The following is a 27,932-nucleotide window of genomic DNA, read 5'->3' as shown; positions in this document are numbered from 1 at the left end:
TTCTGTTCCACAAATACACCATGCTGTCGCAGAGCCATTCTGGGAGCAAAAAGTGGTGCCTGAACCACCAACTGAGCCAGCGCAAACGCTTGCACCTTCCCCCGAACACATCCCGAAGCGTTCTGCAGCGCCTAGCCCGCCTAGCTTCGAGTCTGTCAATCATCAGCCCACCCCTGCTGCATTCGAGAGCCCTCGAGGCTTGTCTCATTCCGTCCCGGCAGGCGTCTTAAAATTCAGAGCACGGGAACGGGCGTATCGAGATGCGCCAGCACCAAGACCTGAGATGATCGATCACGCTGTCGAGAACAACTGGCCGCCAGCCCCAAGTCCTCCTATGAGCAGAGTACGGCCACGACACGCTCCCGCGTTTGACGATACAGATGATTCGGACGCTTCTCTGATACGGCCTAGACGCCAAGCCAGAGGCGGTGAGGCGCACTCGCGCCAGGAATCTCGGGGGTCCACGTATTCCCAGCCCGCATACCATGCACATCGGCCCACTTATCCACCTCAATCCAGTTATGCACCGCACCAGACGCCAACGCACTTTGCATCGCGTGTTCCAGTGGAGCCTTACTCCAACAATCCTTTACCGCCTCCACCGCCTCCCCCTCCAGGATACCACCCGAGGCACTATCCTGGCGCTGCCCCACCGTACTACCAAAATCATCCTTACGGCTTGAGTCAGCAGACAGGCTATCCAAATCCTTATGCCACCTCACACTCTTCCTCCTCTTCCTATCCGGAACCGTGGAATTATTACCAACCAGGATATCCTCATCATGGCAGCCCTACTCAACATCATGACTCCTCTTTTCGGGGGATGCCTGCTTTAGAGAACGGACTTGCAATTGAAGACGGCTCTGGTGACGTTTTTACCCGCATTGCAAATACTATACCTGATCTTCATGTTCTGCTCGCACGATACAAGGAGACGCATAGTCAACTCAGCGTAAGAGAAGACTTGCTTCGCCGATCAAGTATTGAACAAGAGGAGAAGTTGAGAGCCAAGGATGATGAGATCCACGTGTTGAAAGGAAAGATTAGTAACTTGCAGAACAAGCATTCCACTGAGGCAGGCAGACTGCGATTCGAGATTGGTAACGTGGAAGAGCAGGCGAAAGAGCTTCGGGAACGGGTCGCTCAAACGGAGAAATCCAAAGAAGAGACCAAGTTGGCACTCGACGCGGCCATGACGTCCTGGGCATCCAAGTATAAGGAGCTGGAAGACTCGTATGCGGCTCTGGAAAGGTCTGCTGCCGAGGAGAAGGCAAAGGCCTGGGCAGAGTTCCACGAATGGAGGTCGACCGCCACCACGAGGCACGATGCCGAGAAGATCGCCCTCGCCATACAATTCGACAAGAAACTCAAGGAAGCCGACATCCTTGCCGACATCCGAAGACAAGAAGTCGCATCGGAATATCAGAGACAGCAGCGCGAACGTGAAGCTAGCTTTGATAGAGTACGTACAGACCTTGAGCTTAAACTTGAAGCAGCCCAGAGAGATCGCGAAGAAGCCCTCAAGCTAGAGCGCGAGAGTCGAAACATCTGGCTGGCCGAGCGCGACACACTTGTGAAGGCTCACCACGAAGATCATGAAAGCCTCAAACAGACCTGGGATGAGCAGCGTGATCTCCTGGAGACACAACACAAGCAGGCCAAGGATGAGTCTGAGAAATCCTGGATCGAACTTCACGACGATGCGAGTCGCAAAGCCGAAGAAGAGAGAGAAAGGGTTGATCAGTTGTCGTCGGAGAGGGAAGAGTTGCTGAGGAAGTACAACGAGTTGAAGGCTGAAAGTCTGAAAGAGAAGGAAATCATCAAGAGCGTCGCCACCAACCTCGAGTCCGAGAAGGCCAGGTTGGAGAAGCTCATGGAATGTTACGGCGACATTGCGGAGATCAAAAGCAAGGGGGATACATACTAGTAAGTGACTCTGGATTGTTTTTCGTTTCGGGGGTGTCGTGCGGTGGATGCAGAGGCAGACTCTTGTTTGTAGAACTCATCAAGCACTCCCTACACCATCGTTAGCACTTGTTCATCCCGTAATACAATTGTTTCCCCTTACTTTGACGCCTCTGCTTCATCGTCGTAAACTCCTAAACTTCCGCTAACGAATATGTGCAGCTCGGTGTCCTTCTCGCAACTCCAGAAGCAAATCCTCGACCTCGCCACAACCCACTTCGTGCATCTTCCAGTGCGTCCACCAACAGAAGACCTGACACAAGTTCCAATGAATCTGCCGTCCTTCCTCGGGGATACGAAAGCCTCCAGGTACGTTCCACATGCCAACCACTACCTGGTGTCGTTCTAATGCAGTGAAACTTCAGGCAGGTTCGTGCTACATACGTGGCGCACACAGTGTCAAAACTGATCACATATCGAGTCTTCGGCCCCTTCTTGTTCAGTCTTGGTCGTCGTTATGACAAGGCCGACTCTCTGTTTCTTTCCATGAGCAACCACATCCGCGACAAGAGCACGCGCAAAGAAGCCATCTGGAGACAGCAAACGCTTCTTGCGGCATTCACGAGCAGTGGTGCAAAGCAGCGTATCAACACCGCGGCTGGCACCGTCGTCGAGGAGATTGTGAATGCGATCAAGCATTTTGCTGATCCGAAGGAGGAAGAGGGTATCAAGATCGCGGTGAAGAGGATAGTGAAGCTTGCTGCTGAGACATGGCGGTTCGCGCGCCTCGAGCGCGAGATGATCACAGCGACAATGCCTGCTCTACAGGATGAAGAACACAAATTCACAAGCATAGAGTATTGGCCAGCTTACATGTCTAATAGCACGACCACATCCGGAGCCGTGTCATCGGCTGACGACCAGCCCAAGCTGCTTCTGAGGCTCTTTCCGGTCATCTACCGTGAATCGAAGCACGAGAATTTCCAGAACAACGGCGAGCAGCCTGACGAGGGTTGCATATACCATCATGGTCTGGCTCTGTATGACAATGCAGAGCCGGTTGTTCGAAGGGCGGAAGAGCTCAAATCAGCCGGTTTGCCTTCCTTTACAACTGCTTCTCCGACGAATGCTGAACGTGGGAAGTTTCCGCCGCCGGTGGTCCCTCCGCCTCGGGACCCTGTTCCGCCTCTACCGGAGACTGAGACTATGATGTCCATATGCTCAATGTCAAATCCTCCTCCCCTTTCGCCGACCGAAACCTCTGGGGAAATCTCGGGCAAGCAAACAACACCTCCATCCGCTCGTTCGTTAAATCGATCTGTGGACACACCTCCAAGCCGAGTACTTGCGTACCAGCGCCCACCTCCAGCCCCGATCGACTATCCGACTCCTAGAAACATCATGGGTCTCCCACTGCCGATCGGAAGCATGTTTGCCTCGAAGAAGGCTTCTGTCGCTTCAGGCGCGGCCATCCTACCAATGTCCATCGCGGAGTCGAATGAGGACTCAACCCTTCCAGAACCTACAGACAGTGCCATGTTCTCAGAATCCTTCTATGAGCTTTCCATACAAGACAACAAGGACCCCCCCACACCACCCCATTCTTGCTCCGGCACACCAACACGTGCCGCTTCCCCTCTCTTCGAGACAGCAGACGAGGCTGAGCCTTTGCCAACCCATCGCCGACGACCCTCGGTGGCTTCGCGCCGCCGCTCAAGCCACATCCGTCATCGATCTGAGGACGAGCTCCCGCCCGTACATCCGCAACCCGATCTGACGGATCTCAAACGTCGATCAACCGGCTACGCACTCAGCACCCGTACCTCCAGAACCGCCGAAAGTGAGCGCTCAGAACGCAGCGAGAGATCTGAGCGTACAGAGCGCTCGGACAAGGCTCGCTTCATGTACGAAAGCCGCAGTGCTGCGATCAAGGCCTTGTACCCGAACAGCCCCGTTGTGGGCCAGGGAGAGAAGAGCTCTCGCGATTCCATCAGGAGCTCTAAGAAGAAAGATCGAGACTCGAAAGAGTTGAAGCGAGAGAAGAGTGCGCCTAGTGCACCCGCGAGCATATCTGACACGTTCGAGATGCGGAGGCGGAGAAGCATCCCAGATAATGGGACTTGGGACACGACGTCCTATATCACAGGAGTTCCGACAGGCAACCCATTCTCGAGTAGGCGGATGCCGAAGAGTGTTGCTGAAACTTGGATCCCTGACAATGGAACTTGGGACACATCTTCTTGCATCACAGGGAACCCAACGGCTACTCAGGTTTCGAGGCGCATGGCGAAAAGCATTGCGGATAACGGGACCTGGGACACAGCTTCGGTCATCACGGAAGCCCAGCCGCCCACTCAAGTTTCGACCAGGAAGAGGCCGAAAAGCATTCCTGACAACGGGACTTACGTTCCTGACAAGGCGGCTCATATTGATGACAATGTGACTTACATTCCCGACAACGCGACTTTCATTTCTGACAATGGGACTTGGGACACAGCCTCTGTCGCTACGGGATACCCGACGGGTACACAAATCTCCTCGAGGCGAAGACCGGTCAGTATCCTTGATACCGAAACCTGGATCCCCGACAACGGGACTTGGGACACGATGTCTTATGTCACGGGGAACCCGACGGGCACTCAAATCTCTACTAGACGGAGGGCCGAGAGTATATCTGATAACGGGACTTGGGATACGAATTCCATCATGACAACCGACCCCACGAGAACGGAATTCTCCACGCACCGGTACAAGTAGACGTAACAGTCTCAGTCGCCAGGATAGCGTCGTGTTTTTTTTTGGGTGTTTTTGCGATCGAGTCGAATTTGCCTTTGTTCCAAGGGACAAGGATTGTTTATACCTGGCGTTCTGTGGCCTTGTGCCTAACGTTTTTTTTGTTGCTCCTTTTTTGTTTTGCTTCGACGCATTTTGTATAGCAACGGCTTGCATTCGAAGCATTGCTGAGGAGTTTTCCGCATCCACGACGTATGAGCATGTATCACATCACATCACGGCTGAAGAACGAACGCATTACGAAATGGGCGCGCAGCATCGTCAACGACAAGATATCTATCAAAACATAGCGAGGCGTTTTTTGGGGAGGGGGATGGGCTTTTGCGCTTCTCAGCGTTTAATCTTGTTTTTGCCTTCGTGCAGGACTGTACAGTATATATACCACGCTAGCTAGAACCAAATTGAGCCCGTTTTTCTAAATGATATTCCTAAAACTTTGAAACATGTATTTTATCGATGATATCATAGCTTTGCGGGTTCGTCGAAGGTGAATAATCCCCGGCCTTTCTTCGCGGAGTCTTGCCTCAACCATCCACTTCTCCCAACAATTTCTCCCGTCCCTTCAGCCATCTGCCGTAATGTACTGTCGTCTCCATGGTTCGCAAGGAACCGCTTGTCGTTGCTCTTCAAGCGTCCAACTATATGGCCTCGCAGGGGACTGCCATCACGCTTGAACTCGACCGTGTACGTCTACAACCCGTCAGCATCTGCGAACCGGAAGCCCAAGTAGGGAGTCAAGACAAGGCAATGTCCCGATATACAGCCCCGTGATGAATACATACCTCCACGACCGCCTCACCCTCCGCCTCAAGCATAACCTCCGGCACATGCACATCTGTGATCTGACTCGGCAGCGGGTTCTCCTGAGGATACTCTCCACGCTTTCGTGGTTCATTCGACAAGATAACAACATACTGATAGCTCAACACACCCCCATTGCACAACACTAACCCCTTCCTCCCCTTACCATCTCTTAGCTGCCTCGTCATTTCCGTCAGCGCATGCATCGAGTAGTTGTTCCCCGCGCCGCCGAAGCTCGTCAACCCACCCAGAAGCGTCAGTGCCTTCTCACCACCCGTAATCGGCAAACCCAGATGCATAGCTGCGAGTTTCGGGACGATGGGAAAACAGGAGTAGATATCGTAAAGATCAATATCTTCCTTGCTAGTATCGGAGAGTCTAAGCGCGGCGTCTATAGACCGCGAGATGCTGGGCGAGGAGTAGAAGTCCGGGCGCTCCCAGAAGGCGTCCGAGTCGCGCGTGCCGGCGCCGCCGAGCGGGTAGATCCATTTCGAGGGCGGGATGTTGAGGGATGTAGCGATGCGGGTGGTGGTTAGGATGACGGCGGAGGCGAGGTTCACGGTGTTGAAGGCGTTCATCAGGAGGGGATCTAGCCTTGTATGAGTTTCGTTCAAATCAACTCTTGCACTGGATGGAGGAAAGGGAGTGAATAACGTACACGGCGAGCATATCATCCTATTCTTCTTCCCCACCGTCGCAATCACCTCCTCGCTGTCCGCCCGACCGGCATTCCACGCATAGGCTTGTTTCGCTGCAACTTGTGAGAACTCGGCGTACAGCTTCGCACTCTCTTCATGGTTCGCCTTCACGCTCTGTCCACGATGGGCGCGGAATGCATTCTCATACAGCGGGTAAACATGGATCGGAGCCCCGATCTGATGGATAGCGCCGAGATCTGTCGTGGAATGAGCATGTGAAAGGCGCTGCCAGAGGGCAGAAATCATACTATCGCCCAGATCGCGGCCCGTGGGCGTAAACACCGAGTCCACAGCTTGTTCTGGCGTTGTCCAGCCCGGTGGGGGCAGTTGGCCGGCGGCTGCGCAGGCGGATACTAGAATTCCATCAGCATAGTTCTTTTGGACCAGGAAACTGGATGCACGTCTTTCCAGCTACTAGACAATGACTAGATGAGAAGTGTTTCGACATACAGGATGCCAGCGCTTCGCCCCCGGTTAAAACTGCAACCTTTACCTCCCCACTCGCAATTCTCTTACACGCCGCGTCAAACATCCTCCCGGGCTTATCCCCCCCATGCTCGGAATACGCCTTCCACTTCAGCCCGTCCTGTACGCCCAGCTCCCGCGCCACTAACCCGGGAAGATCAGGGTACGGCCACGTCCACGTCCTAACAACATCAATACTGTCGATGCTAGCCTGCAATGCGCTCGCAGACGACGAACCCGCGTCGTGGATGGCGAGGCGGATGGCTTCGAGGATGAGGGTTGCGGGTTCTTTGGCAGTGGTGGAACGGTTTTTGACATCGCCGACGCCGATGATTATTGGGATCGAGGGGGCCATGGTGGGTGGTGTTGGGGGAGCGTTTGGGGTGGGTTGAGGACTACATGGTTGGGGTATATGGTATGTACGTCGTGGTTTAGAGAGTCATCATTTGGAATGAGGAGATGGTTGCTTTTGCCGAGGTTTGTACATGTTAGTACCATGAGGCTGTGAGCGACACAACATGTCGGTAGGATGGAGGAGGTGACTGCATTTATGCTTGGATGAATTGTGTGGGACTCAGAGTGTAAGCTTAGGCTATTGAAATTGCTTGTATGTTGTAAGGGTGAGAGGAAGTGTCTGGCGCTAGTGTAAGGAGCTGTCGATAGACACAGTCAGATTTCATTCTCTTGATACAGTCACATCAGCACATCATTAAACAAAGCAATCATGCACCAACCGACACTCTGTCATTCTCTCTGCTAACGGAGAGTCTTGCTCTCCGTCCTATTCACAGCCACCGACTACGCACCTGCATTTTAGCAGTAGTAATCCAACCCGAATCGCACAGTGCATACCAATAACCCTCAGCCAAACAAAGAAAAATAATGCACAACCTACGCTCCAGCCAGCATACCAGCACCGGAATTAGATTAATGTAGGCGAAGGGAAACCCTCAGCCAACCGCTCAACTGCAACTCAAAGAAAATAGGTAAACTCCCATACACAAAGAAATAAGCAAGCTCGAGCCAAAAAGTCAAGGAAAATATTGATATGTCGCAAATGTTGAGAAAAGTGGGTGCCCTTTGGGCAAGAACTGAAGGCAGAAGCGAACGCAAAAGTAATATGCCAAGCAGTGCGCCGGGCAGGTATCGTAGAAAAACAGGTTGAACGGAATGTAAACAAAGTAGAGAAGGAACAAAAAGGTATATGCAAAAAAAGACAGTTGTCGCCAAACCAAGGACGCCGTCGCCAAATGAATGCAGGGGTGGGTCGTGGGCACGTTTACAAGCAATTTTGAAGATTAATGTGGCATCGGAGATGCAGCACCACTCTTCTTGCGACTAAAGAGGGCTCTTGTCCGGCTCTTGTCGCGGGCTTTCTTTTCCGAGTTGTCTTTCTTCGCCGAGCGTCCTGAGCGGACGGACCGGGAATCCGAGGCGGTGAAGTCGTCCATGTACTTGTCTTTGTAGATCCTATAGGATATGATTAGTAACGCACATGACAACTGAGATGAAATGACTTACCAACTGTTACCGACCATGCTCACTCCCTTCTCCTCCGCAGCACGGTAGAACTTGGCAGCCTTCTTCATGTCTTTCCTGCAGCCGACGCCTTCAGCATAGCAGTATCCGGCTTCCACCAAAGCGTCAGCATCGCCCCAGTTTCCGGCAATCTCGTAGCAACGAAGCGCAAGAGTCTTGTCCTGAGCCGCACCCCAGCCGTTCATGTAGCATTTCCCAAGCTCATAGATTGCGACGCCATAACGTGCTCTGTGCTGCTTCTTCTTGACGATGTCAATTGGCCGCCCATGTCTGGACTGGTCCTCATCGTCGGCAACTTCTAGATGGCCAGAATCGACGGCGCGACGCAGCCACGTCAACGCTTCAGATTTGTTCTCGCGCATACCCCAGCCATGGCGGCAAGCCAGGCCATACCAGAACATGGCCTCCGGGAGACCTGCACGAGCAGCGAGACGCAGATGATAGGTAGACTTCAGAAGCTCACCAGCCTCATGAAGTTCAACACCCTTGTCACAGTGTTCCTGCGCAGTGACTTCGGCGCCAACTGTGGTAGATGGGCCACGTATCGTGCTATTGCTCGATGTAAGTGATGGTGCTCCGCGGTTCAACGCGGCATCGCGAGCAGGCGTTGATTGCTGCTGCTGCTGCTGCTGTGATCGTGACGATTCGAAAGAACGGGGCGGCGATTCCGGCGATGGCGGCCGTGCTTGCTTTTGATTTGGCTGGTCCCATGTGATCTGGTCGTTGAGGAAATCCTCAGCGCCTACAGACTTTCGATCCAGCTTCCTGCCTCGGGGAAGGTCAAATTTGGAGTAGGTGTAAGATGGTACGGGATTGGTTGTGAAATCGCCTGATCGACGGAAGCAATCTTCGCTGACCATACTAACGGGCGTATGTACAGTCTCGTTATGATAGTTTGTAGTAGGGCTGTCAATGTACTCTTGGAGTCTGACGCTAGTATCGTAGGATACCCTCATGTTTACACTCTCCTCAGAAGGCTGTCGCGATGGCGGGCCAAATGGAGGCCTTACATCGACCGACGGTCTTTGGCTCTGCCTGCTCATAGGTCTAGAAAAATTGAAGGACGGGCGAGGGAGGTAAGAGCCACCGACAGAGTATTCAGAAGATTGCGATGTAGAACGAGCAAGGGGTGGTTGTGCAGGTCGCGTGAAGGGAGACTGGGCACGGAAGCTAGGCGATCGACTCCTGTTCGGCTGCAAAGACTCGAAAGAGGCGCTCAGCGACATGTCCTCGACCTCATCAGAGCTGTCCTGAACCGACCTGATGCTGGGCGATTGCCTGGGAGAGCGCTGAGAGTGCAGCGAGCTGGACGACCTCGGAGGCAGAAGGTTAGCTTGAGGGCGCGACCTGGGCGATCTAGGTTGCGAGTCCGACGATGGGTTCCGCTGGGGGCTGAGGAACATCCGCGAGGTTGGGCCTGGCACAGTCGGGCTGACAGGCGTAGCTTCGCGGATGTCAATGTGGTGTTCGGCTGCTTCTGGAGAACGTGATCTTGGAATGTCGAAGTAACCCTGCGGCGAGCCAGCAGGACTGATCTCTCCAATTGACGCCAGAGGCATCCGCATGTGGGGCGATTGGAGATGATTCATTTCGTCGCCGCCGAACTGTCCCATGAAAGACTTATGCCTCTCAGGAGCCTGGACCTGCCGAGGCGACACCTGCGGCTTCCGTCCTGGGCTGGCGGGCGCCTGCTGGTCGTTGGGAGGGCATAGGTCATCGTTTGGAGAGTTGAGCGCCGAATTGGACAGCGACGTGAAGTAGCCTGGGCGGTGGCCAAACTCATTCTGGATGGTGAGCGGGGCCAGGCGACTGAGGCGCCGTCCGCTCCGGTCGGCCTGCTCGAAGCGCTTCGCCAGAAGACGTCCCTGCAGCGCGAGGGCGTCCAGAGGGGAGAGGGCGGGCGGCACTTCGCCAGCCTGTGGGCTGGGTATGTCGGCGAGGGAGAGGCTGCTGGCGCTGGCGCCGGCGGAGCTTCCTATGCCGGCATAACTGGGGTCGAAGGACTGCGAGCGGAACTCGAGGCCGCCAGGGCGATATGGTCGTGCCATGATGGAGGCGAGAGAGCGAGTGTATGTCTTCAGCAGGGGTATCGCATGGAATCGGCGCGTGTCGGGCAAAGGCAATGGACCGGCATGCGAGCAGCGTGTGAAGCAGACGTCGAGCACAGAGTGCAGGGTGGGCGCGGGAGATGTTCTATGGCGGCCAACGCTAGAAACGCGATGCGATGTCGACTAGCAGATTCGGGATGGGCTGTGTAGATGGCGCAGATGGTTGCAGATCAGCAGAAGGAGTGGACGCGACGGCGACGGCGTGAGTGCACGAGTGGGCGCAGAAGAGGAGAGAGAGCTGCAACAGTGGCCAGGCCTCACGATAGTCGGTGAAAGACTCTGGCACTCGCGTGTATTTGCTGCCCGGACTCTACCTCCTGAGGAAAACTTGGCGACCAGCAGGGCCATCAAACTAAAAACGTCTGGGGGAGGTTACCCCTTGCTAAATTAAGATCACTCACCAATCCCCATCTAGGCCCTGCATGAGCTTCATAAAGCCGTTGCGCCCTCTGCATCGTCAGCGTGACACGGCCTTGTAGAAAACAGCAACAATTGGCGCGGCTTTGATGATGCCCTCATTCTTGCCACTTTAGCCTTCATCTCTCCCATGGCACGACGTCCTGTGGTTCCCTGTTCGCAAAATACCCCCCGATGACTAGAACGATTCTAGACTCAAGCTCCTGCACACGTAACGAGTTTCAGCTCGTACCCTGCCCCTCGGCTCGCTGCCGAATTGGGACCAAGCCGTTATTGTGGCACTCTCTGCACGTCAACTTCATTTGGCGCGTCGTAGACTTTGTCCTGTGGAGCAAGCGGGTCTGTGACGGCCGTCTCATCAAACTGCGAACCACTGTTCCCGAACACACGACGACATCATCAAGGCTGAAATTTGTTTGTTTTTGCTGCACACCTCATCGCTGACATCTGAGTGGAGAATGTCTGGTGTTTAGCTTTGCGATGCCAATAGTCTCTATGCTGCTAGACGCCTTAGTGTACGTATACTAACGTAGCTTCGTACCCCGATATAACCTTGCGCAAGTGTCACTGCTGCCAAATTACTCTAGAGAGGTTCACATTATTCACAGAGTAACATCGAACGGCACGCCGACACGAGGCGCACGAGAAGGGTCAACATTGCCATTGCAACCCAAGTCGTCGAGTCGTGCAAAAAGAAGCCTACAAGTCCTTGAAGCCGCATCAAACATCTGACGTCTTCAAACGATTGCTTCCACTTTCTCCCATGACTGCACACTATCCTCGAGTTTGGGTGCTGCGGTCGTGTCAAGCGAGACGCGCCGTAGACCCATCATCCATCCTACTACGCCAGTGGGTACCCAGTTGGCGACAAGGTCGTAGGTGACACTCCCGCGACCCACGCGCCAAACCTTGCGGGGCCGATTTTGCGTGAGCGCGTCAAAAACGGCATTGTGCAGCTCGCGCAGAGGGCTTCCTGAACTGCTTGTATGATTAAACACCCCGCGACTATGCGCAACACGTGTCTGGTTGGCAAAGTTGTTGGCATACAACGCTTTGGTGGTCGTTGGCCATGCATCTGGACCATTTGATACTCTTCTCTGAAGGTGATGTTTCGGGCCCACGTTAGTATAATCGAAGGTTCCAAGGTGAAACTGAATGACGTCGATATCGAGAGTGCCCAGCTCCCCTCTTAGCGACGCCAGAAAGCCTTCGAGGGCGTGAACGATCGTCGTTTCTACGCTATGGAACGGCGGTTGTAACGACGCCACGATACTGGGCGTAAGCATCATGACTCGCGATTTGAACTCGCAGATTGTTGGCAGCAACGCTTGTGTTACTGCAATGGTGTTGAGTACTTTGGCATTCAATGCATCGGACCAGAGCTCTGGAGAAACAGTTTCGATTGGTCCTGATGGGAAGATTAGGTCGGGGACTAGGACGACGCCCTTCAGGTGGAGGTTGTGAGGACTAGCTCCTGCGAAAGCAACGTGTGGCTTCGTGAGCATATGGTGGAAGCGCTCTATGGCTTTCTGTGTGCCGTAGGTGTCCACAACGTCTAAATGTAAAGGTTTGACGTCCGCTCTTGATTCGCTTAGCACCTGTTGCTCTTCGTCCATGTTTGAGCACACAATGTATACGATGAAACCGCGTCTTTCGAGGTCGAGCGATAGCGACTTTGTGATGGGTGAATTTGGAGGGCCCGCGATAACTGCAGTTGTCAGCCATACTCTTTCGATATGTCGAGCATTCCGCGCATACCCACAACTTCTCTTCGCGCTCCATTACTTGCTCTGCGCGCTCTCCGCTTGCGGTTGTACTTCTTCCTTTCCCGCCATACAAGAAACCCGCCTGTCCCAACAAACGCGACAAATGCTGCTGTCAGCGCGCGATTCTTGGAAACCCAGTCTTGAAGGTAATAGATGTATGCGCCTGTTACGGTGGCGGGTGGCGGCGGTGGTGGAGGTAATGGTCGCGCCTGCTGTGGAAGCCAGTTCTCGGGAACGTGTCGCTTTACATACCCAGCTACGTTGGCAAAGTGTCTATCGCTCGCGTCCCATATCGACCCTGTGAAGCTCTTAATGTCTTGAGAGTACTCTGTAAGCTCGAATGTCGTTAGTATGGCGGGAGAGATAAGTGACCTAAACACTCACCACGTCTAGAAAACGCTGCTCGTCGTTTGCCATGGTTATTTCGAGGCGGGTTTTATAGTGTTAGTCGAGCGCAGTGTAGAAAAGTGTAATCGAAGTCTGAACGCCCTGCATCTACGTCAGGCATGTGGGGCATCCATCACGGTCTCACGCGCTACCCACAATCGTCCCGCGTCCTGGGCACCTAACACCCTTGCGCCATTGTGAGGCTGTACACTTGGTGACCGCGGCCATGTCTCCTTCACCTTGTCTTCACAACATCTTGGTCACGGCGCCTGTAGGCCCGTTGCGGAAGCTGGCACTCTTTCCGACTTACGCGTCCTTCACTGTTGGCCACTGCTATCGTGTGAATAGTCTACGTGGCTGGCGTCAGGCGTTGCCACCTCCCTGAGTAATTCGATTTATTATACTTCTACTCGTTTCTTTGCCTCTGTGCGATTCTATGGTCTTCTCTGATTTGGCTGCTCCACATATGTCTGGTCGATTAAACGCGTGTTCCTCCGTCAATCAAGCAATTTCAGTCAAACTACATACCGAGATATCCCAAGAAAAGGATGAACAGAATGAGGGAGATCGACGCGCACTTCGATGCGTATGAGCATCTGAAGCACTTGCCGAGAGACTCAGAAGCGCTCCACATGCTTCGCAAGGCTGCGTCGATGGTCAAGCCGATGATGAGGAAGCGCGGGTGGAAAGTCGGCACACTGGCTGAGTTTCTGCCAGACGAGCCACAGCTGCTCGGTAGGCGTGTCTCTTACAGAATTGGAAATCATCTCTAAACAAATATCAGGCTTGAACATAAACCGTACAGAGAGGATTCTTATACGTATGAGGTACCATCACGATTCGAGACAATTCCTGCCCATGGAACAAATCACCGATACCTTGCTCCATGAGCTATCGCATATTGTCTATGGGCCACATAACGCCGACTTTAACAATCTTTGGAACGAACTACGTGATGAGCACCAGTCACTCTTGATGAAAGGCTACACTGGCGAGGGCTTCCTATCACAAGGTCAAAAGCTCGGCGGCAGGCGGATTCCTCTTGATGAAATGCGCCGCCAGGCCAGACTAGCTGCTGAGAAGCGGAAAGCAAGCACTAACATTCATGCTGGCGGCAATAGATTGGGTGGGAGTCAGTCGGTACGGGGCGTGGACATGCGCAAAGTCATTGCGGATGCAGCGACAAGGCGGAACAGCATCACCGAAGGATGTGCAAGCGGGAGCTCAGAAGTTGGGAGATTGAGAAACCAACAAGAGCAAGATGGTTTCAGGACAACAGCCGAGCAAGACGATGCCAACGACCTGGCAATCGCACGAGCATTACAAGACCTGATGTATGAGGAGGAAATGCGACAACTTGGCGCGCCAACGGGTGGAGGTGGTCTTTCATGGGACCGTCAGAATGGACTTCAATTCGACAGCAACCCACCTTCGCGGTCAGCTTCGCTTACGACATATCTACCATCGACAGGAGAACGAGGGCTCTCATACTCGCCTCTCCAGTCTCAACAACCGTACCCATCAGACAGTCCCTCGTCAGACATTCAAAGACGCCCTCTCTCCCGGATTCTCACAGAACCTTTGATGAAGACTTCTGCCACACCCTCGTCATCACGATCAACACACTCCTCTGCCCGCTCCTCTACACGTCTGATATCTCGTGAAGAAGAATCTCTCCGCAACAAACAACTTCCCCCCACACCACCTCCGCCCTCACCTCAAGCGCTGCTCGTCCCTACCGACCCCAACAAATGGGCATGTCCACAATGTACACTGCACAACCCGCTCGACTTCTTGTCATGTGGAGCATGTGGGCTCGAACAACCACCGCAACCGATTCCCCAACACAAGCGCTTCGGACCGTCACAGGCGGCGCCTAGTTTGCCAAGGCCACCACCGCAGTCAGGGTTGAGGGGGCCAGGAGCTACGCCGTTTGAGCCGGCGAAAGGCCGCATGGGGTGGAACTGTTTGGAGTGTGGGACATTCATGGAAAACCAATGGTGGACCTGCTCGTTGTGTGGGGTGATGAAAGTGGATTCGTAGGGCTAGGAATAGGCTTTGTCGAATCCATTTTCTTCGACAAGGGAGAGTGCTGACCCTGCAATTCACGTATGTTAGATCGTGGGGTCTGGTACCACGGCACCATTTGGGTATAATCGAACGGGCACCTTTGGAGTGAATTGTTGATGTTGTTTTCTTCCCTCGAACGCTTCACACGCTTGTGTTCACGTACATACAGGACTGCCCTGGGCATCAAGGTACATCAAAGCTTATTACAGCACTTCAAAGTAGCTTAGCTTTCACATCGAGTAATTTTCGATTATGTGTTTGAACTCTCATTTTTTGTTGAATACATCTCGTTGCTCTTATGTTCTTGGTGAATAACTGAGCGATTCAAGGTCGTTTTGTCAATTCTTTGCGTTTATCAATGCCCTTTGCTTTCAGTATTCAATTCCCTTAAGCGTTTGCTCAAGTTCACGTTTGTGTCCTGCTTCTTCAGTGTTCCCTGAGGCATATCAATGTTAGGGTTCACTGGAGTTGAGCTTCTGTTTGTAAAATGTGCCACGTATGCCAGGGTCTCGAATATCCGCATCTCTCGAACCTGTAGTGACGTAGCTCAAACGTCTGGGTTGGCACTATATCCAGTTGAGGATCGAGTAATGTCTTGAGGATGTGAAAGTATCGTCGACATATTACACCTCTTTCACCCGCCTCTTACGAGAAACAAGCGGGGACTTGTTGACCTTGACAGGAGCTTACATGGAGTGGATTTCGAAGAGCAGAGGCAGTGTCATCTAAGGGTTGTACTCGAACAAACTCGACTTCAGGCTTCTTTCACCAATTTGACATCATCGTCGGTCGCCTTGACAACCGAGTGTCTCCCGCTGCACTCACATTGACTAACACCTGCCTTCCATTTACTCAACCCCCGCACCTCACAAAACCCTTCAACACTTCACCCGCACACTCGGCCAAGCGGAACGGTACCACGCCTCGCAATGCCTACGCTCAAGGATCTCACCTGCTCGATCGAGCTCTCGGACGACCAAACCGCACTACAAGAGTTCGGCACCATCTACGGAGATGGCTGCGTTGAGACCTTCATCCCCGTACCCAGCAAGTCGCACTCATTCTCGGTTCATCTCAGCTCCAAAAAGTTCATTGCCCCTGGAATCGCAATGTATGTCTTCATAGACGGCGTGTATCAATGCAATCGCAACAGACAGGACTTAAAGCTGCGCAAGCCGGATGATCGTCGGTCTTTGGTCGATTTCAGAGTCAGGCAGAAGGAGGAGAAGCAGAAAGATGGGTCTATGATTGCGCGTGAGTGGACGTTTGAGAAGCTGAATGGTAAGTGGTGTTTTGAATGTGAATGCGGTATGCTGACTGATGAAGCTTCTGCGAATGATGCACCAGATTTGTGCTCGCCAAATATCCTCGACAATATAGGCTGCATCGAAGTCATTGTGCTTCGCTGCGCTGGCCCTCGCAACGCCAAAAATGCACCTAATATGAACCTTGATGGCGCAGGTGATGTGCCTGACTTTCACTTCAGCTTGGATGGGCCGTCAGACGGACGATCGATTTACGATGATCGACTGCCTTTCTCTACGGGATACAACGGTCGTGTCCCTTCTGTGCCTTCACAGTATCGCTCGCCCTACGCTGAGACAGCCCGTAGTCGCGAGGGGACGGCAGTGCGAAGCCGGCGTAGCACTCAGACTGGGTGGGGCGTTCCATCAGCTCCTCCACCCAGCCATCAGCGTGCACAATCGAGGTACTCAGAGCCCGTCAGTCCTGGTACGCGACCAAAGGGCAACATATCTCTCTCTGGCGTTCAATATGGCAGTGGACCTATTCCCAGGGATGAATCCGACCGAGATCACACACCTAGCAGCCTATCGTCGAATACTCCCATGGTCGATCCAGCATGGCTCGACAAGCTGGTAACAACAGCAGTCAAGCGTGGCGTGGAAGAAGCACGTCGGAACGAGACGCCATTGGACCAACCTATAGAGCATAAACAGACTGTAGTCGGTGTTGCAGCTGCCAGTCAGCCTCCCGGAGCATGGCCCATGTCACCGTTCAGCACTCCTGTGCAGGTGACATCATCAGAATCCAACATGCCCAACTCTGACGAAGACCGCGGCACAACGTGGAGTGAATCACAGAGCGGCTGGCAGCAATCTCCCGCTCGCAGCAGAGCAGGGACGCGGGTCACTTGGAATGAAGAGCCAGTGTGGGACAGTTCGTCCCAGGCCAACGGATGGGCCTCACTGGAGGACAACAACGTCGACTCCTGGGATACAGACGAGACATGGGCAACCAAGAATTCCGATGCAAAGGAATCATCGAGCCGAGGAAGTAGATCCAGAGCTCCTGTTGCTCTCAGCATGCGACATGTGTCTCCTGGTACAGTTCGCACGCGCCGCTCACGCTCCAGGGTGTCTCGTCCGCGAGGTTCTACGCTGAGAAACGAGTTGAGTTCTTCTTCCGAGGACAACGAGGGCTGGACGCATGTTGAGCGCGCATCGACCTCTGATGCTTCGTGGGAGATCTCAGACGACACGGTGAGGCCCGAGCAGTCGCGGAGCCAGGTACTACCTTCAAGGAGCAAATCGAAGAAGCGTGCGCCATCCCATCACAGTGAGCGACCCCACGCACCACCGTCGCACTACAGTGAGCATTCCCACCATACGCCATCTCACCACGACCACAAACAAACACACTATCCTTTCGAACCTCCTATTTGGCATCCGGCAAGCATAGCCCCTACCGCTATCCCCATGAACGCACCACCCACATACTCCGCACCACCACCCTCCGCACACCCAGCAGAACCCCCCACGCGAAAAGTCAGCATGCACACCGAACCCGCGCTATCCGTCGCTCCACCACCGAGTTGGGGTTGTGCTGTCCCTGAGAAAACGAGGGTGCACAGCATGGCGACGACATACACGCCTCCCGCGCCGTACGGCATTACTCTGGACGAGCTGGTAAAGAGCACGAAGGGGAGCGTGGTCAACGAGGCTCGATCGGCGAGTTCTTCGTCCTGGGGTGTTGGGAAGAATGGTGGTGAGGACAGGAAGGCGAAGGTATCTGGGGAAAAGACGGCGTCGAGGTCTTCGTCTTGGGAGAGTGGGGGGAAGGTCGGGGGTAAGATGGATTTATGGGGGAACGAGGAGTCTGGCGCCGGAGAGAGTTCGTGGGGAAGTGGTGGTGGTGGTGGTGGTGATGGTGACGGGGCGAAGACTGCTTCGATGCGTGGTGGTAGGGAGAGCTCGTGGGGTGAGTCTGCTGACCAAAATTATGGCTGGGGCGATGATAACGGAAAAGACAACGACAACGACAACGGCTGGGGTACGTCTAACGTCGAAGCCGAAGCCGAACCCAAGCACGAAAACACCCAGCCACCCCCAACCGCCATCCACACCAGCAAATGGCCCTCACCCCCCGACAACCCAGCGAGCAGCACCTGGGCCACGCAAGCCACCACCCCGACCGCCGCACGCCCAGCAAAGCAGAAGAAGAGATCTACCGCCGCCGTCATACCAGACCCCCTCCCACCCGCATCACACCCGTCTAAACCTCCCAAACAATTTCCCCCAAAGATACTCCCCCTCCCCCCTACCATCCCCAACCCCTCCCCATCCCCGAACTGGCGCTTCCCTCCCCCTCCCCCAAGCTCACCCTCCCCCCACGCAGGCCCCCACCACGAAGTCCGCACAGGTGCAGCGACGAAATACGGACACGTCATCGGACGGCCCGCGTATGTGGATGGTTTGGATCGGCCGGTACGTTAATTTCCCCTTTCATTTTCCTTCCTTCTTCTTTTCCCCCTCTTCGTTTGCGTTTGCGTTTGCGTTTGCGGTGCTGATGATAATAATGTGTAGTATGCTGTGTTTCGGTTCAAGTATCGCTCTCGGGAGGTTTTGGGGGGGATGTTTGGAAGGGCGGAGGGTTGTGGAGAGGAGAAGAAGGGGAGGGATGATGGGGAGAAAGACTCGGATAGTGTTATTGCGAGGGGGTTTACGGAGAGGTGGGTTGAGAGGCATTCTAGGAGGGATAGTGGCAGGGATGAGGGTGGGGTTAAGGTGAAGTGGTAGGATGGGATGAGATTTGACATGACAAGATGTGATTGCGGGCGTGGAGTGTAGTAGATGGGTAGACATGGACATACGACTTCTCTTTAATGTCACTGATTGACTGGGGTTGAGCGTGTGTAATACTCAACTCTTGCTTTAGCATGGTATCATTTCCTATCCTATCCTATCTGCATATCTTTTCCCCACGTTGGCCAGATGCCAACCCACAGGTTAATCTCTCAAGGCGTCAGGTTACTTCATCAGCGCAATGCCTCGTAAATCCCATTCCATTTCATTCCATTCCATCCAACACACGCACGCACGCAGTTTTCTCATCGTCGCCCAAACGCCGTGGAATCGTCAGTCCCTCAAACGCCATGGAGATGCATAGTTTTTCGATATTTTATATTCGTTGCCCCAACATGTTAAATTTAAACCAGCAGCACGGCGTTCAAGCAGCCGTCGTTTTCGGGGTTATTGGTAACCTCTATGAATTAAGTTATTAGTAGATGTGCAGACGATTGTTTTTCGACAGCAGTCTGGATATAATACGTACGAGCATAACGACCCCAGACGACCTTTCCACCAGCCGTCACGAGGCCCAACTCAGAAACATTGACCTCGATGATAGTTCCCTTTGTCAAGACGCCGAGCTGCGTATACAGCGGGTTCTGGGGGTTCTTCTTGACAGAGATGATAGGCAGCTGAACAGTGACGCTCAACTCCGGGTGTGTGACGTTTGCCTTCTTGTACCTCAGTCCCATGGGCCTGATGAAGCGCTCATACTTGACAGGTCTGCGCGTGAAGCCGGGCCCCACAAACGTAGGCTTGGTGATCATACGCTTCCAGCTCTTCTTATGCGTCTTCTTTCCCGTCTTGACAACGCTGAACATCTCCTCCTCGGAGATACCCTTGACCTTTGGCAGGGGCACGGAGAAGCGAGCAGCCTTCTCATTGCGCTTCTGCTTGATGGCCGAGGACAGGGCCTTTGCGTTCTTCTCGTTGGAGCGGTCGAGCAGGTACTGCGGCAGGGCTTCGGTGGCGGGCTCGGCGGGCTCCGAGGTCTTGAGGTTGCGTTCCTCGTGCGCGCGGATCGTCTTCTTCATCTGGATCTTCTCCTTGCGCCGCTTCTCGGCGTACAGCTTGGCGCGCAGGCCGCGGTAGTTTTGCGCTTTCTTGGACCCATCGTGGCCTTCTCGGGCTATGCGCTTGCGCTTGCGTTCGTCGTGGTCGAAGCGCTTGCCGTGCCTGCGGGGGGGTTAGACATTGCGGGCGGGCGGGAGGGGTTTGGTGGGGATGGGAAGACGTACTGCTTCGTCCAGCGCTCGATGTACTCGTTCTGGGGCATGGCTGCTGCTCGTCTCCGGGGGTGTTGTTGGGGAAGAAGTGAAGAGTAGTGGTAGCGGCCTTTCGCAACCTGCAGCCCCATCTAAAAGTTCAGATTGCCAAGCCCTGCACCTTTCTTACCTAAGCCGTCCCGTCCGCATCTCCGACTCCGCAAGAATTCCACTCCAAGCAAGTCCAAAGCCAATTGAATACCCAGCCGCCTGCCTGGCCAACACCCCCCTCTAAAAAAAGAAGAATGGCATCCCTCGCCCGCACCGCGCGAACCGCCCTCGCCGACGCCCGCACAACCGCCCCCTCCCTCCGCGCAGCCCTCACAACCGTCTCCCACACCCTCGACACCAGCAACGTCCCCGAACCCCTCCTCCGCTCAGGCCAGCACATCCCCGCCGCAGCCCTTACAAAAGCCAGCGGGCCCCCCAAACTATCCGCCCGCGCACCCAAACCCAGCGCCCCCAGCTCGCCCCACGCCCGCTCCGACATCGTAACCCAACACATCACGCCCTCGATCCGACACCTCCTGCCGCTGCTGCACACACAGCCCGCGCACTACATCACCGCGCACATCCACGGGCACCCGTATCTGCTCACAGCGGGGGACACGCTGCGCCTCCCGTTCCTGATGCCGCACGTCAAGCCGGGGGATATCCTGCGGCTGAATCGCGCTACGCATATTGGTAGTCGTGACTATACGCTCAAGGCGCCGGCGACGGTCAAGGGGAATGCGGACCATGGGAAGCAGGTTTTTTACCTTGATGAGCGGCTGTTTACGTGTCGGGCGAGGGTTGTGGGGATTGAGACGGAGCCGTTGAGGGTTGAGGAGAAGACGAAGCGTAGGCAGAGACATGTCAAGCATGTGTTTAGTAAGATGCGGTTTACGGTGCTGAAGATTAGTGATTTGGAGGTGAGGGGGTTGGAGGAGTATGAGAAGATTGTTGGGGGGAAGTGAGGGGCTGTGAGGTTGAATTACAATGGCTGTATTTGTATGTGTGGATAGTAGGGGTATATCAGGCGCGGCATAGCATTGTGTGCGTCACGTATCGGAGCAATTCGACGTCAAACATATCATGTCTTCGTTTGATCATGCTCATGATATCGTCATGTGCTGTAAGTACACATCAGCCAGCGTCTTTGCCTGGCCCTGTACCACTACATCTCCGCTAGAACAGCTGTCTAGCAGCCGTCTAGTACCTGCACGCACAGCGTAGCATGTCTTGCAGCATTGCCGCGATTGTACGACATGACATCGGCAATGCGAACTTGAAAGATTCGTCATCTCCCCCACAACCTCTCAATGCACCGCCTGAGACGCGTAGAACTCTGGATACTGGTTCTGAATCATCGTCGTTACCTTTTCCACCTCCTCAGCCAGACCCTGCACATTCGTGTCCCACTTCCTCAACTCCTTCCCCACCACACGCTCTGCATGACCCGTCTTCCGCTGTCCGCTGGCCTCGCCCTCGAAGAAGATCAGCCGATCAATCTGGTCAATGTAGCCCGCCAGCCGGCCCTGCTCCAACATCTTGGCAGCATAGTCCTCGGCCTTCTCCGCGTCGATGCCCAGCAGCTCGCCGAGTTGGTCGAATCCTATGTTGTTGTAGAGCTTGGATGCGCCGAGCAGGTTGTGTTCAAGCACAGCTTTGTCGAGCACCGTCGATCCGTCTGCAGTCTTCGCGAGGTGGTGTGGCTCCAGCTTGGCGGCAAAGGCTTTGATTTCTGCTGGTGAGAGAAGACGGTCCAGGAACATCTTCTCCAGAATCGAGAAGTGCTCTACCCGGCTTGCTCGGTCGTCCTTGTACAGCTTGGCCAACATCCTTCCTCGTTGCGGGCCTGCGGGTGCGAGGACGGCGCATATTATGGCTGCTCCGAGAGCTTTCTCACGCTCCCCCTCTTCGATCATGGACTCGTTGCTCAGAATGTAGTATGCCTGCGCAGCGTCGAGGAAGGCGCGTTGTGAGTCGTAGATGCGGGCTTGGCTGAGCTGGAACATCAGCCGTGTTTGTTTGTCCTGGACGCTGAAGATGATATTCTTGATCTTGTTCAGGTGCGAGAAAGCGCTTGTAGGATCATCCTCCTCGAGATAACACCTCACAATGCGGATCCAGACCTTTGCCTTGTCGTCGGCCGACACGGACTTTTGTGTAGACTCCAAGTTGATGGTGGCAAGTGTCTGCGCCGACTTCCTCCAGTCCTCGTTCTCCTCGTACGCGTCGGCCAGTGCGTTCTTGATGCGTGTGTCTTGCTCTTCATACTGTCCTGCGCCCTTTGACTGCAGCAGTGAGATGACTGCCTCGCCAACGTCGATCTTGACATCGGCATCCTGCACGGTTTGAAAAGCCTCTACAAAGGAAGCCAGAAGTGGGCGCAGTACAACTATGCCGAGGGAGTCGTCGAGGAGGGTTCGTGCAAAGGCATTGAGGTCTGCGGCGAGATTGCTCGAGGATGCGGTGATTTGTTGGAGGAGCGATGTGTATTGAGACGGCTTGTCGCCGACGGAGGCTGTCTCGATGTCCTGTAGGGCAGACGCCACAGCTGGAGAAGCCATGCTGGACGCGGTGGTGGTACGCCTAGTTTGGTGCCGGAAGTTCTGATATGGCGGGTCTTGAAGTTGGAGTTGATTATAAAGCTAGCAATTTATCTCTGGAGACTTGCAGTGCTTCGTTCGGCACAGAAAGATTGTTGTAACAGTCAAGTACGGAGTGGACGTGAACAGGCAACAAACAGTGGGGTGGAATAGAGCTTCCATGTTATCGATAAGGCTCGCGCTAAGGCTCGGCCATGGTTGCAGCCATGATTGCAACCATGGATGCCTTTCATCATCCACAGTCATTCGACCGATTACTCCGACAGGCCCACCACACCCGGAGTTGGACGCCGTGACTCAGTATCTAATCACGCTCGCTTGAATATATATATTTCCTCACACTCTCTAATACTGAAACACTCCCATCACCACAGACACGCGCAAGCCGCAAAGCGCGTCGACAGGTCCAATCTTACAAACACCTCACACACCCCAACACGACTCTCCCCTCGCCATCATGAACGGCGTCAAGGCAGACCCCGACGTGAAGATGGAAGGCACCACGCCATCGGGCAGCGGCTACATGGACGACGAGTTCTACGAAGACACGGGCGAACTCGCGCTTCCACAGGGAGAGGACAAGGATGTTTGGCTGTCGCGCATTCCCGACTGGCTCTACGATGCAGTCTCCAAATGGGAGGACCTCTCGGGCGGCAACGACAACGATCCCATCCAGATTGGCGAGGTTCTCGGTTTTGCGACAACGAGTGGAATCGACAAGGCGAGGCCGATGCGCGTCTTCTTCAACGACCAGTGGCGAGCAAAGGCAAACCTCCCGACTGCCTTCCAGCTGGATCCCGCACAGGCCACAGACACGGTGCTAGGAAACACATACGTCTTTACAGAGAAAGACTTGCCAGGCTTCAGACCCAACGGCCACGGCTCCTTCAACCGGAATGGCGCGCAAGGGAATTCCGGCAGTGGAACCCAGGACCCCAAGGCACGCGTGCAGAAGCGAGGGAGGTACCGGAAAGCGATTCCCAAGCAAACCGCGCTCGTCGGCCACGCAACACGTCAATACAATGCAAACCCGCTCGACACCAAAGAGTACAAAGATTTCAGCGCCAAGCGCATCAAGCAGGCCATCCAAGGCTCACACACCCGCACCAACATCACCGACACGCTCGAAAGCACAGACTACAACAAGCTCCAGCACATGTTCGACGGCTTCGGCCGCTCGTCCACAAAGAAGAAGTCGCAACTCAACAAGGCTGCTCGTGTTTCCAGAGAGGAGCTCACCGATATGCTGCACGCTTGCTTCGACGAGTTCCAGTACTGGCCCATGAAGGCGCTCAAGAAGAGAACCACACAGCCCGAAGCCTTCCTCAAGGAGGTCCTCGGCGACATCGCTCAGCTCATTCGCTCCGGTCCGTTTGCGAGCAATTGGCAGCGTTTGCCCATGTTCAACACCAATCGCGATATCAGCGGGCAGCAGCAGGAGGCGGCGCCGGAGGGAGAGTCGGACGGCGAGGAGGAGATGGAAGACGTTGTGTAGAATCGGACACACATCTCCCGAAACTTTGGGTTTGGGTGTAGGAGGATTTGGTTATAAGTGGGAAGGCATGGAAAAATCTGGTTCTGGCGGTGTGCGGCGTTCTTTTCACTATTGTATGATAGATGCTCGATGGTAGAGCGCAGTGGTGATACCCAGTCTTAATATGACACAGAATTAATTCAAGTTGAATGCACATACACGTATGCTATGCTTGGACGTCTGCACTGATTGTCTGATGTATCTCTGGCTGTAATAGCTGTTGAAAGTACTGTATCTTGCATAGAGAAATCATACGACTACGCCCCATCAGCACATGACTCGAGCAACATTGCCCCGACGAGCTTAGTCTTACGCCCTAGCACGACTACACGTCTTGACGTCTTGTCAGCTCACTTTTTACGATGGATTTCCTCAAACGCACTGTCGATGGAATAGCTTTAATAGAGATCCCCCCATCCGCGACCTGAGCCCTTCTAACAAATCCCTCCCACATTCCTCATCATGGCACAGAAACAGACACAGCAAGAGCAAGGACAAGGGCAAGGACAAAAGCAAGAACAACAACACTGGCTAGACAAATACGCAAACAACGCCCACACCTGGCAGCCCTCCACAGACCCCACAACCGGAATCACCTCCTTCGAGCGCCCCCTCGGCCTGGTAGAATCCGCCTTCGACATCGATGGCACGCACTACGGCGGCCGCGCAGACATGACCGGCATCCTCACCCTGCACATCGCGCACAGCCTGAGCCCGCAAGCCCTCCGCCACCGAATAGCACTAGCATGGACGAACCTAACGCTGCACCACGTGCTGCTGCGGAGCCGCATGAAGCCCAGCAGCACCACTGGCGCGCTCTCGCCGCGAAAGTTCGTCGTCGATGTACCCGCCAGCCCCTCGGAAGCCGTCACACGCACATCCGCGCAAATCGTCTGGTTATCCGACTTCTACCCCGTAGTGGATGAGCAGGATCTGCACCACCACGCGCTAAATGTAACGCGCATCATCGACCCCGCGACATGTTTGGCGAAACTACTCGTCCTGCCCCTCGTCCGCCTACCAGATGGAACGCACAGTCTACGTCTCCTAACCGTCTTCGCGCACCAGATCTCCGACGGTTTGTCCGCATACACTTGGTTCAGCGACCTGCTCCGCATCCTCAACACGCCTGCACGCGGTATAGAGGAGGACATCGCCGCGTGCGTGCGCCCGGAGCGTGTATATGCCAGTCTGCCCCCGGCGCAGGAGGACTTGTATCCGAAGATTTCTGGCTCCAGGGCAAGGCAAAGGTGGTTCTGGGCGCTGGTACGGGTGCTGCGCCATGTGCACAAGCCGCTGCCGCCGACGTTTGCGAACCCGTTGTTCCGTGCTACACGGCTGGATGCGCCGCCGCAGCTGCCGCAGACGTATAGTAAGGTGTTCGACTACAGCGCTGCGACGCGCCCGCCCATGGCAGCGGCGCATATCACGGCCGCGCTCTCGCCCGCTGCGTCGGCACGACTCATGGCGCTGTGTCGCGGCGCGCGCGTGTCCGTGGGCGCTGGGTGTTTCGCCCTCGCAGGCCTGAGTATGATGTCGTTCCAGTCCCCTCCTCCCGACGCTCCCCCACCCTCATTCGCAGCCTCCTTCCCCCTCAACCCACGCGCTTTTTTCGCCAACCCCCCCGCCCCAAACTCCTGCATGCTCGCCTTCAGCGACGGAATCCTGATGCCGCACCTCCCCGCCTCCCTCCCGTTGGAAACACGTTTCCGCATCGTAGCCCGCCGCGCAAACAAAGAGCTCCGCGTCTTCCAGAAGCGGCGCAATGCTGACGATAATGCTGAGAGAGGTGCCCTGCACATCCACTCCCCCACACGCCTCCTAGCCACCGGCTACGTCGCGCAAATCGAGCGCGTAGCCGCCAAGCTATCCCCGGCGGAACAAGCCCTACGTATGCCCAACCCCAATCCACAGGGTGCGCTGCCTGCAGCCACAGGCGCGTATGGCGCTACCTGCGGGGTGTCGAGCGTGGGGTCGACGGCGGGGTTTTTCGCGGCGGGCGCGTATGAGTTATTGGATCTGGGGGAGAGGGACTTTGCGGCGGATTATCGCGGGCTGAAGATGGGGGTTAGGGCGCGGGAGCGCGAGTTTCTGGTCGGCAGCTCGACGGATGCGGATGGGATTGTGGGGTTTGGGGTCAGTTATGATGCGTGTGCGATTAGTCGCGAGACGGCGGAGGAGTGGGCGGGGCGGATTGGGGGGCTGTTGGAGGGGCGGGGTGGGGTGAAACTTTAGGTTGTTGCTGTGGTGTGTGGAAAATGGTGTTGTTATGATGCATATGAGAGACGACATGTCAAGAGCGCACACAAGAGATGACGGTGCCACGATGCACGTAGGACGTGACGATCGGGAGCGAAAAAAGATCAAATTGGCTTTTCCCAAGCCTTGGGTACTCTCTCTATTGAAGGGCTTGACTATTGCACAGGTGTATGTAACATGGAGTAATCTTGACGTGTTGATGTTTCTAGAGGGCTGATCGCTTCTGGGTGACGATCCCTGGGAGTTGTTAGTATAAAATATAAATAAATAACATATGGCAAAACGCACTCTCAACATCGGTGATGCTCTGGTCGAGAATCTGCTTGAGCGTCTTGGGGTTCTCGAGCTCCTTGTCGATCTTGGCGATGATGGCCTCGGCAAGCTCACGCTGCTGCCTCTGCTTGACCTGGCCCTCGTAGCGCACCCACGAGTCCAAAACAGTCTTGGCCTCGTGGGCGATGGCTGTCTTTTGCTCGAGCTCGAAAGCCTGAGCCTCGAGCTTGGCAGTCTCCTGTGTGGTTGTTAGTCACAGTCACGGCCGGACTAGCGGAATTTCCCGAAGCCCATCCACTTCACGGCATGTCGCACCTTGGAAACCTCGAACAGGGTCTTGGTAATGTCAATGACACCGCCGAGATCCTGGACGCTCTCGATGCGCTGCTTGACGGCCGAGGTGTGGTCGGCGCGGGCGGCGTTCAAGATGCCCGAGACCTTGTCGATCTGCTGCTGGGCATAGTCTCCCCAGGCCGGGCCGGCGTACTTCCAGACGGCCCACCAGATGGTGATGAGCGAGAGGGCGACAATCGTCTCCTCGTTGACGACGTAGAGCTCGTTGCTGATGGCGGCAACACTCAGGCCCGCACCGGCCGAGAGCACGGCGGCCTTGGTGAGGGGGCTGTTGCCGGGCACGGGGATGGCGTCCATCATGGACTGGGCCTTCTTCTTGGGGTCCTCCTGCGGCACATTGCTGTTGAAGCGGACGGGCTGGATGTGGGCCGCGATGGAGGGCAGGCTTCGGAGAGGGAGTGTTGGGCGGAGACGGGCGGCGCCTGGGGCGGGTGAGCGACGGGGTCAATGGCATTTACGGGACATGGACGGGGCTGCACTCACCGACCGCGCTCCTTGCCAGACGGGATGCCATTGCTGCGGATGAAGGTGGGGACGGTTTGGGGTGTGTAGGTGTGGTGCTGCGAGTGCAGTTCTTGCAGCCAAGCTCCGACGCGCTAGCCGAACTTCGCCCGCCGTC

The 27,932-nt window shown here is 55.0% G+C and overlaps 12 protein-coding genes across 12 annotated transcripts; 6 read left to right on the top strand and 6 right to left on the bottom strand.

Annotated features, from left to right (window-relative positions):
- Nucleotides 1-532: 532 nt before the first annotated feature.
- On the top strand, nucleotides 533-5,115 carry P153DRAFT_309648 (uncharacterized protein). Its single transcript, XM_033664747.1, has 3 exons — nucleotides 533-1,926; nucleotides 2,128-2,274; nucleotides 2,331-5,115. The coding sequence occupies exons 1-3, from the start codon at nucleotides 824-826 to the stop codon at nucleotides 4,660-4,662; spliced, it is 3,582 nt and encodes a 1,193-aa protein (XP_033527276.1). The 5' UTR covers nucleotides 533-823; the 3' UTR covers nucleotides 4,663-5,115.
- On the bottom strand, nucleotides 5,028-7,294 carry P153DRAFT_333573 (acetyl-CoA acetyltransferase). The gene is made up of 5 exons (XM_033665571.1): nucleotides 6,648-7,294; nucleotides 6,446-6,550; nucleotides 6,158-6,397; nucleotides 5,481-6,088; nucleotides 5,028-5,388 (listed from the first exon to the last, which is right to left on the bottom strand). Exons 1-5 carry the CDS (start codon nucleotides 7,015-7,017, stop codon nucleotides 5,161-5,163), a joined length of 1,551 nt encoding a protein of 516 aa, XP_033527275.1. The 5' UTR covers nucleotides 7,018-7,294; the 3' UTR covers nucleotides 5,028-5,160.
- A 666-nt stretch (nucleotides 7,295-7,960) lies between these two features.
- Nucleotides 7,961-10,249, bottom strand: P153DRAFT_354332 (uncharacterized protein; the record flags this gene model as incomplete). Its single annotated transcript, XM_033666497.1, has 2 exons — nucleotides 7,961-8,132; nucleotides 8,184-10,249. The coding sequence occupies 2 exons, from the start codon at nucleotides 10,247-10,249 to the stop codon at nucleotides 7,961-7,963; spliced, it is 2,238 nt and encodes a 745-aa protein (XP_033527274.1).
- A 1,214-nt stretch (nucleotides 10,250-11,463) lies between these two features.
- P153DRAFT_284236 (DUF1776-domain-containing protein) lies at nucleotides 11,464-12,909 on the bottom strand (the record flags this gene model as incomplete). The annotated part of the gene is made up of 3 exons (XM_033663312.1): nucleotides 11,464-12,434; nucleotides 12,485-12,827; nucleotides 12,877-12,909. 3 exons carry the CDS (start codon nucleotides 12,907-12,909, stop codon nucleotides 11,464-11,466), a joined length of 1,347 nt encoding a protein of 448 aa, XP_033527273.1.
- Nucleotides 12,910-13,436: 527 nt separating this feature from the next.
- Nucleotides 13,437-14,922, top strand: P153DRAFT_354330 (WLM-domain-containing protein; the record flags this gene model as incomplete). Its single annotated transcript, XM_033666496.1, has 2 exons — nucleotides 13,437-13,614; nucleotides 13,664-14,922. The coding sequence occupies 2 exons, from the start codon at nucleotides 13,437-13,439 to the stop codon at nucleotides 14,920-14,922; spliced, it is 1,437 nt and encodes a 478-aa protein (XP_033527272.1).
- A 574-nt stretch (nucleotides 14,923-15,496) lies between these two features.
- Nucleotides 15,497-18,986, top strand: P153DRAFT_393828 (uncharacterized protein; the record flags this gene model as incomplete). The annotated part of the gene is made up of 3 exons (XM_033671270.1): nucleotides 15,497-16,230; nucleotides 16,276-18,674; nucleotides 18,774-18,986. The coding sequence occupies exons 1-3, from the start codon at nucleotides 15,879-15,881 to the stop codon at nucleotides 18,984-18,986; spliced, it is 2,964 nt and encodes a 987-aa protein (XP_033527271.1). The 5' UTR covers nucleotides 15,497-15,878.
- Nucleotides 18,987-19,112: 126 nt separating this feature from the next.
- Nucleotides 19,113-20,357, bottom strand: P153DRAFT_364139 (TGF-beta-inducible nuclear protein-like protein 1). The gene is made up of 3 exons (XM_033667532.1): nucleotides 20,276-20,357; nucleotides 19,522-20,213; nucleotides 19,113-19,452 (listed from the first exon to the last, which is right to left on the bottom strand). Exons 1-3 carry the CDS (start codon nucleotides 20,311-20,313, stop codon nucleotides 19,397-19,399), a joined length of 786 nt encoding a protein of 261 aa, XP_033527270.1. The 5' UTR covers nucleotides 20,314-20,357; the 3' UTR covers nucleotides 19,113-19,396.
- Nucleotides 20,358-20,474: 117 nt separating this feature from the next.
- P153DRAFT_364138 (uncharacterized protein) lies at nucleotides 20,475-21,710 on the top strand. Its single transcript, XM_033667531.1, has one exon. It carries the CDS (start codon nucleotides 20,548-20,550, stop codon nucleotides 21,256-21,258), a length of 711 nt encoding a protein of 236 aa, XP_033527269.1. The 5' UTR covers nucleotides 20,475-20,547; the 3' UTR covers nucleotides 21,259-21,710.
- On the bottom strand, nucleotides 21,601-22,854 carry P153DRAFT_283954 (COP9 signalosome-like protein complex subunit 4; the record flags this gene model as incomplete). The annotated part of the gene is made up of 1 exon (XM_033663293.1): nucleotides 21,601-22,854. The coding sequence occupies one exon, from the start codon at nucleotides 22,852-22,854 to the stop codon at nucleotides 21,601-21,603; it is 1,254 nt and encodes a 417-aa protein (XP_033527268.1).
- Nucleotides 22,855-23,131: 277 nt separating this feature from the next.
- P153DRAFT_364136 (uncharacterized protein) lies at nucleotides 23,132-24,474 on the top strand. Its single transcript, XM_033667530.1, has one exon. The coding sequence runs from the start codon at nucleotides 23,351-23,353 to the stop codon at nucleotides 24,386-24,388; it is 1,038 nt and encodes a 345-aa protein (XP_033527267.1). The 5' UTR covers nucleotides 23,132-23,350; the 3' UTR covers nucleotides 24,389-24,474.
- Nucleotides 24,475-24,763: 289 nt separating this feature from the next.
- On the top strand, nucleotides 24,764-26,662 carry P153DRAFT_393823 (uncharacterized protein; the record flags this gene model as incomplete). Its single annotated transcript, XM_033671269.1, has 1 exon — nucleotides 24,764-26,662. The coding sequence occupies exon 1, from the start codon at nucleotides 24,890-24,892 to the stop codon at nucleotides 26,660-26,662; it is 1,773 nt and encodes a 590-aa protein (XP_033527266.1). The 5' UTR covers nucleotides 24,764-24,889.
- Nucleotides 26,663-26,773: 111 nt separating this feature from the next.
- On the bottom strand, nucleotides 26,774-27,838 carry P153DRAFT_364135 (ATP synthase subunit 4 mitochondrial precursor). The gene is made up of 4 exons (XM_033667529.1): nucleotides 27,797-27,838; nucleotides 27,275-27,735; nucleotides 26,975-27,197; nucleotides 26,774-26,923 (listed from the first exon to the last, which is right to left on the bottom strand). Exons 1-4 carry the CDS (start codon nucleotides 27,825-27,827, stop codon nucleotides 26,892-26,894), a joined length of 747 nt encoding a protein of 248 aa, XP_033527265.1. The 5' UTR covers nucleotides 27,828-27,838; the 3' UTR covers nucleotides 26,774-26,891.
- Between the last annotated feature and the right edge of the window lie 94 nt (nucleotides 27,839-27,932).

This window comes from Dothidotthia symphoricarpi, assembly GCF_010015815.1.
Source record: "Dothidotthia symphoricarpi CBS 119687 unplaced genomic scaffold P153scaffold_4, whole genome shotgun sequence".
Classification (NCBI taxonomy): Eukaryota; Fungi; Ascomycota; class Dothideomycetes; order Pleosporales; family Dothidotthiaceae; genus Dothidotthia; species Dothidotthia symphoricarpi.
Note: the sequence above shows the minus strand (reverse complement) of the source record. Positions and strands in the feature narration are given on the sequence as shown.

Coding starts and splice junctions, on each gene's coding strand:
- P153DRAFT_309648 (XM_033664747.1), top strand. CDS start 824: ATGCCTGCTTTAGAGAACGGACTTGCAATTGAAGACGGCTCTGGTGAC. Junction 1,927..2,127: donor AGCAAGGGGGATACATACTA/GTAAGTGACTCT, acceptor GAATATGTGCAG/CTCGGTGTCCTTCTCGCAAC. Junction 2,275..2,330: donor GGGGATACGAAAGCCTCCAG/GTACGTTCCACA, acceptor GTGAAACTTCAG/GCAGGTTCGTGCTACATACG.
- P153DRAFT_333573 (XM_033665571.1), bottom strand. CDS start 7,017: ATGGCCCCCTCGATCCCAATAATCATCGGCGTCGGCGATGTCAAAAAC. Junction 6,551..6,647: donor GGGCGAAGCGCTGGCATCCT/GTATGTCGAAAC, acceptor ATGGAATTCTAG/TATCCGCCTGCGCAGCCGCC. Junction 6,398..6,445: donor GGGCCGCGATCTGGGCGATA/GTATGATTTCTG, acceptor CTCATTCCACGA/CAGATCTCGGCGCTATCCAT.
- P153DRAFT_364139 (XM_033667532.1), bottom strand. CDS start 20,313: ATGCCCCAGAACGAGTACATCGAGCGCTGGACGAAGCA. Junction 20,214..20,275: donor ATCGAGCGCTGGACGAAGCA/GTACGTCTTCCC, acceptor ACCCCCCCGCAG/GCACGGCAAGCGCTTCGACC. Junction 19,453..19,521: donor CGTCTGGGGTCGTTATGCTC/GTACGTATTATA, acceptor CTTAATTCATAG/AGGTTACCAATAACCCCGAA.
- P153DRAFT_364138 (XM_033667531.1), top strand. CDS start 20,548: ATGGCATCCCTCGCCCGCACCGCGCGAACCGCCCTCGCCGACGCCCGC.
- P153DRAFT_364136 (XM_033667530.1), top strand. CDS start 23,351: ATGAACGGCGTCAAGGCAGACCCCGACGTGAAGATGGAAGGCACCACG.
- P153DRAFT_364135 (XM_033667529.1), bottom strand. CDS start 27,827: ATGGCATCCCGTCTGGCAAGGAGCGCGGTCG. Junction 27,736..27,796: donor TCTGGCAAGGAGCGCGGTCG/GTGAGTGCAGCC, acceptor CACCCGCCCCAG/GCGCCGCCCGTCTCCGCCCA. Junction 26,924..26,974: donor GAGCATCACCGATGTTGAGA/GTGCGTTTTGCC, acceptor AACAACTCCCAG/GGATCGTCACCCAGAAGCGA.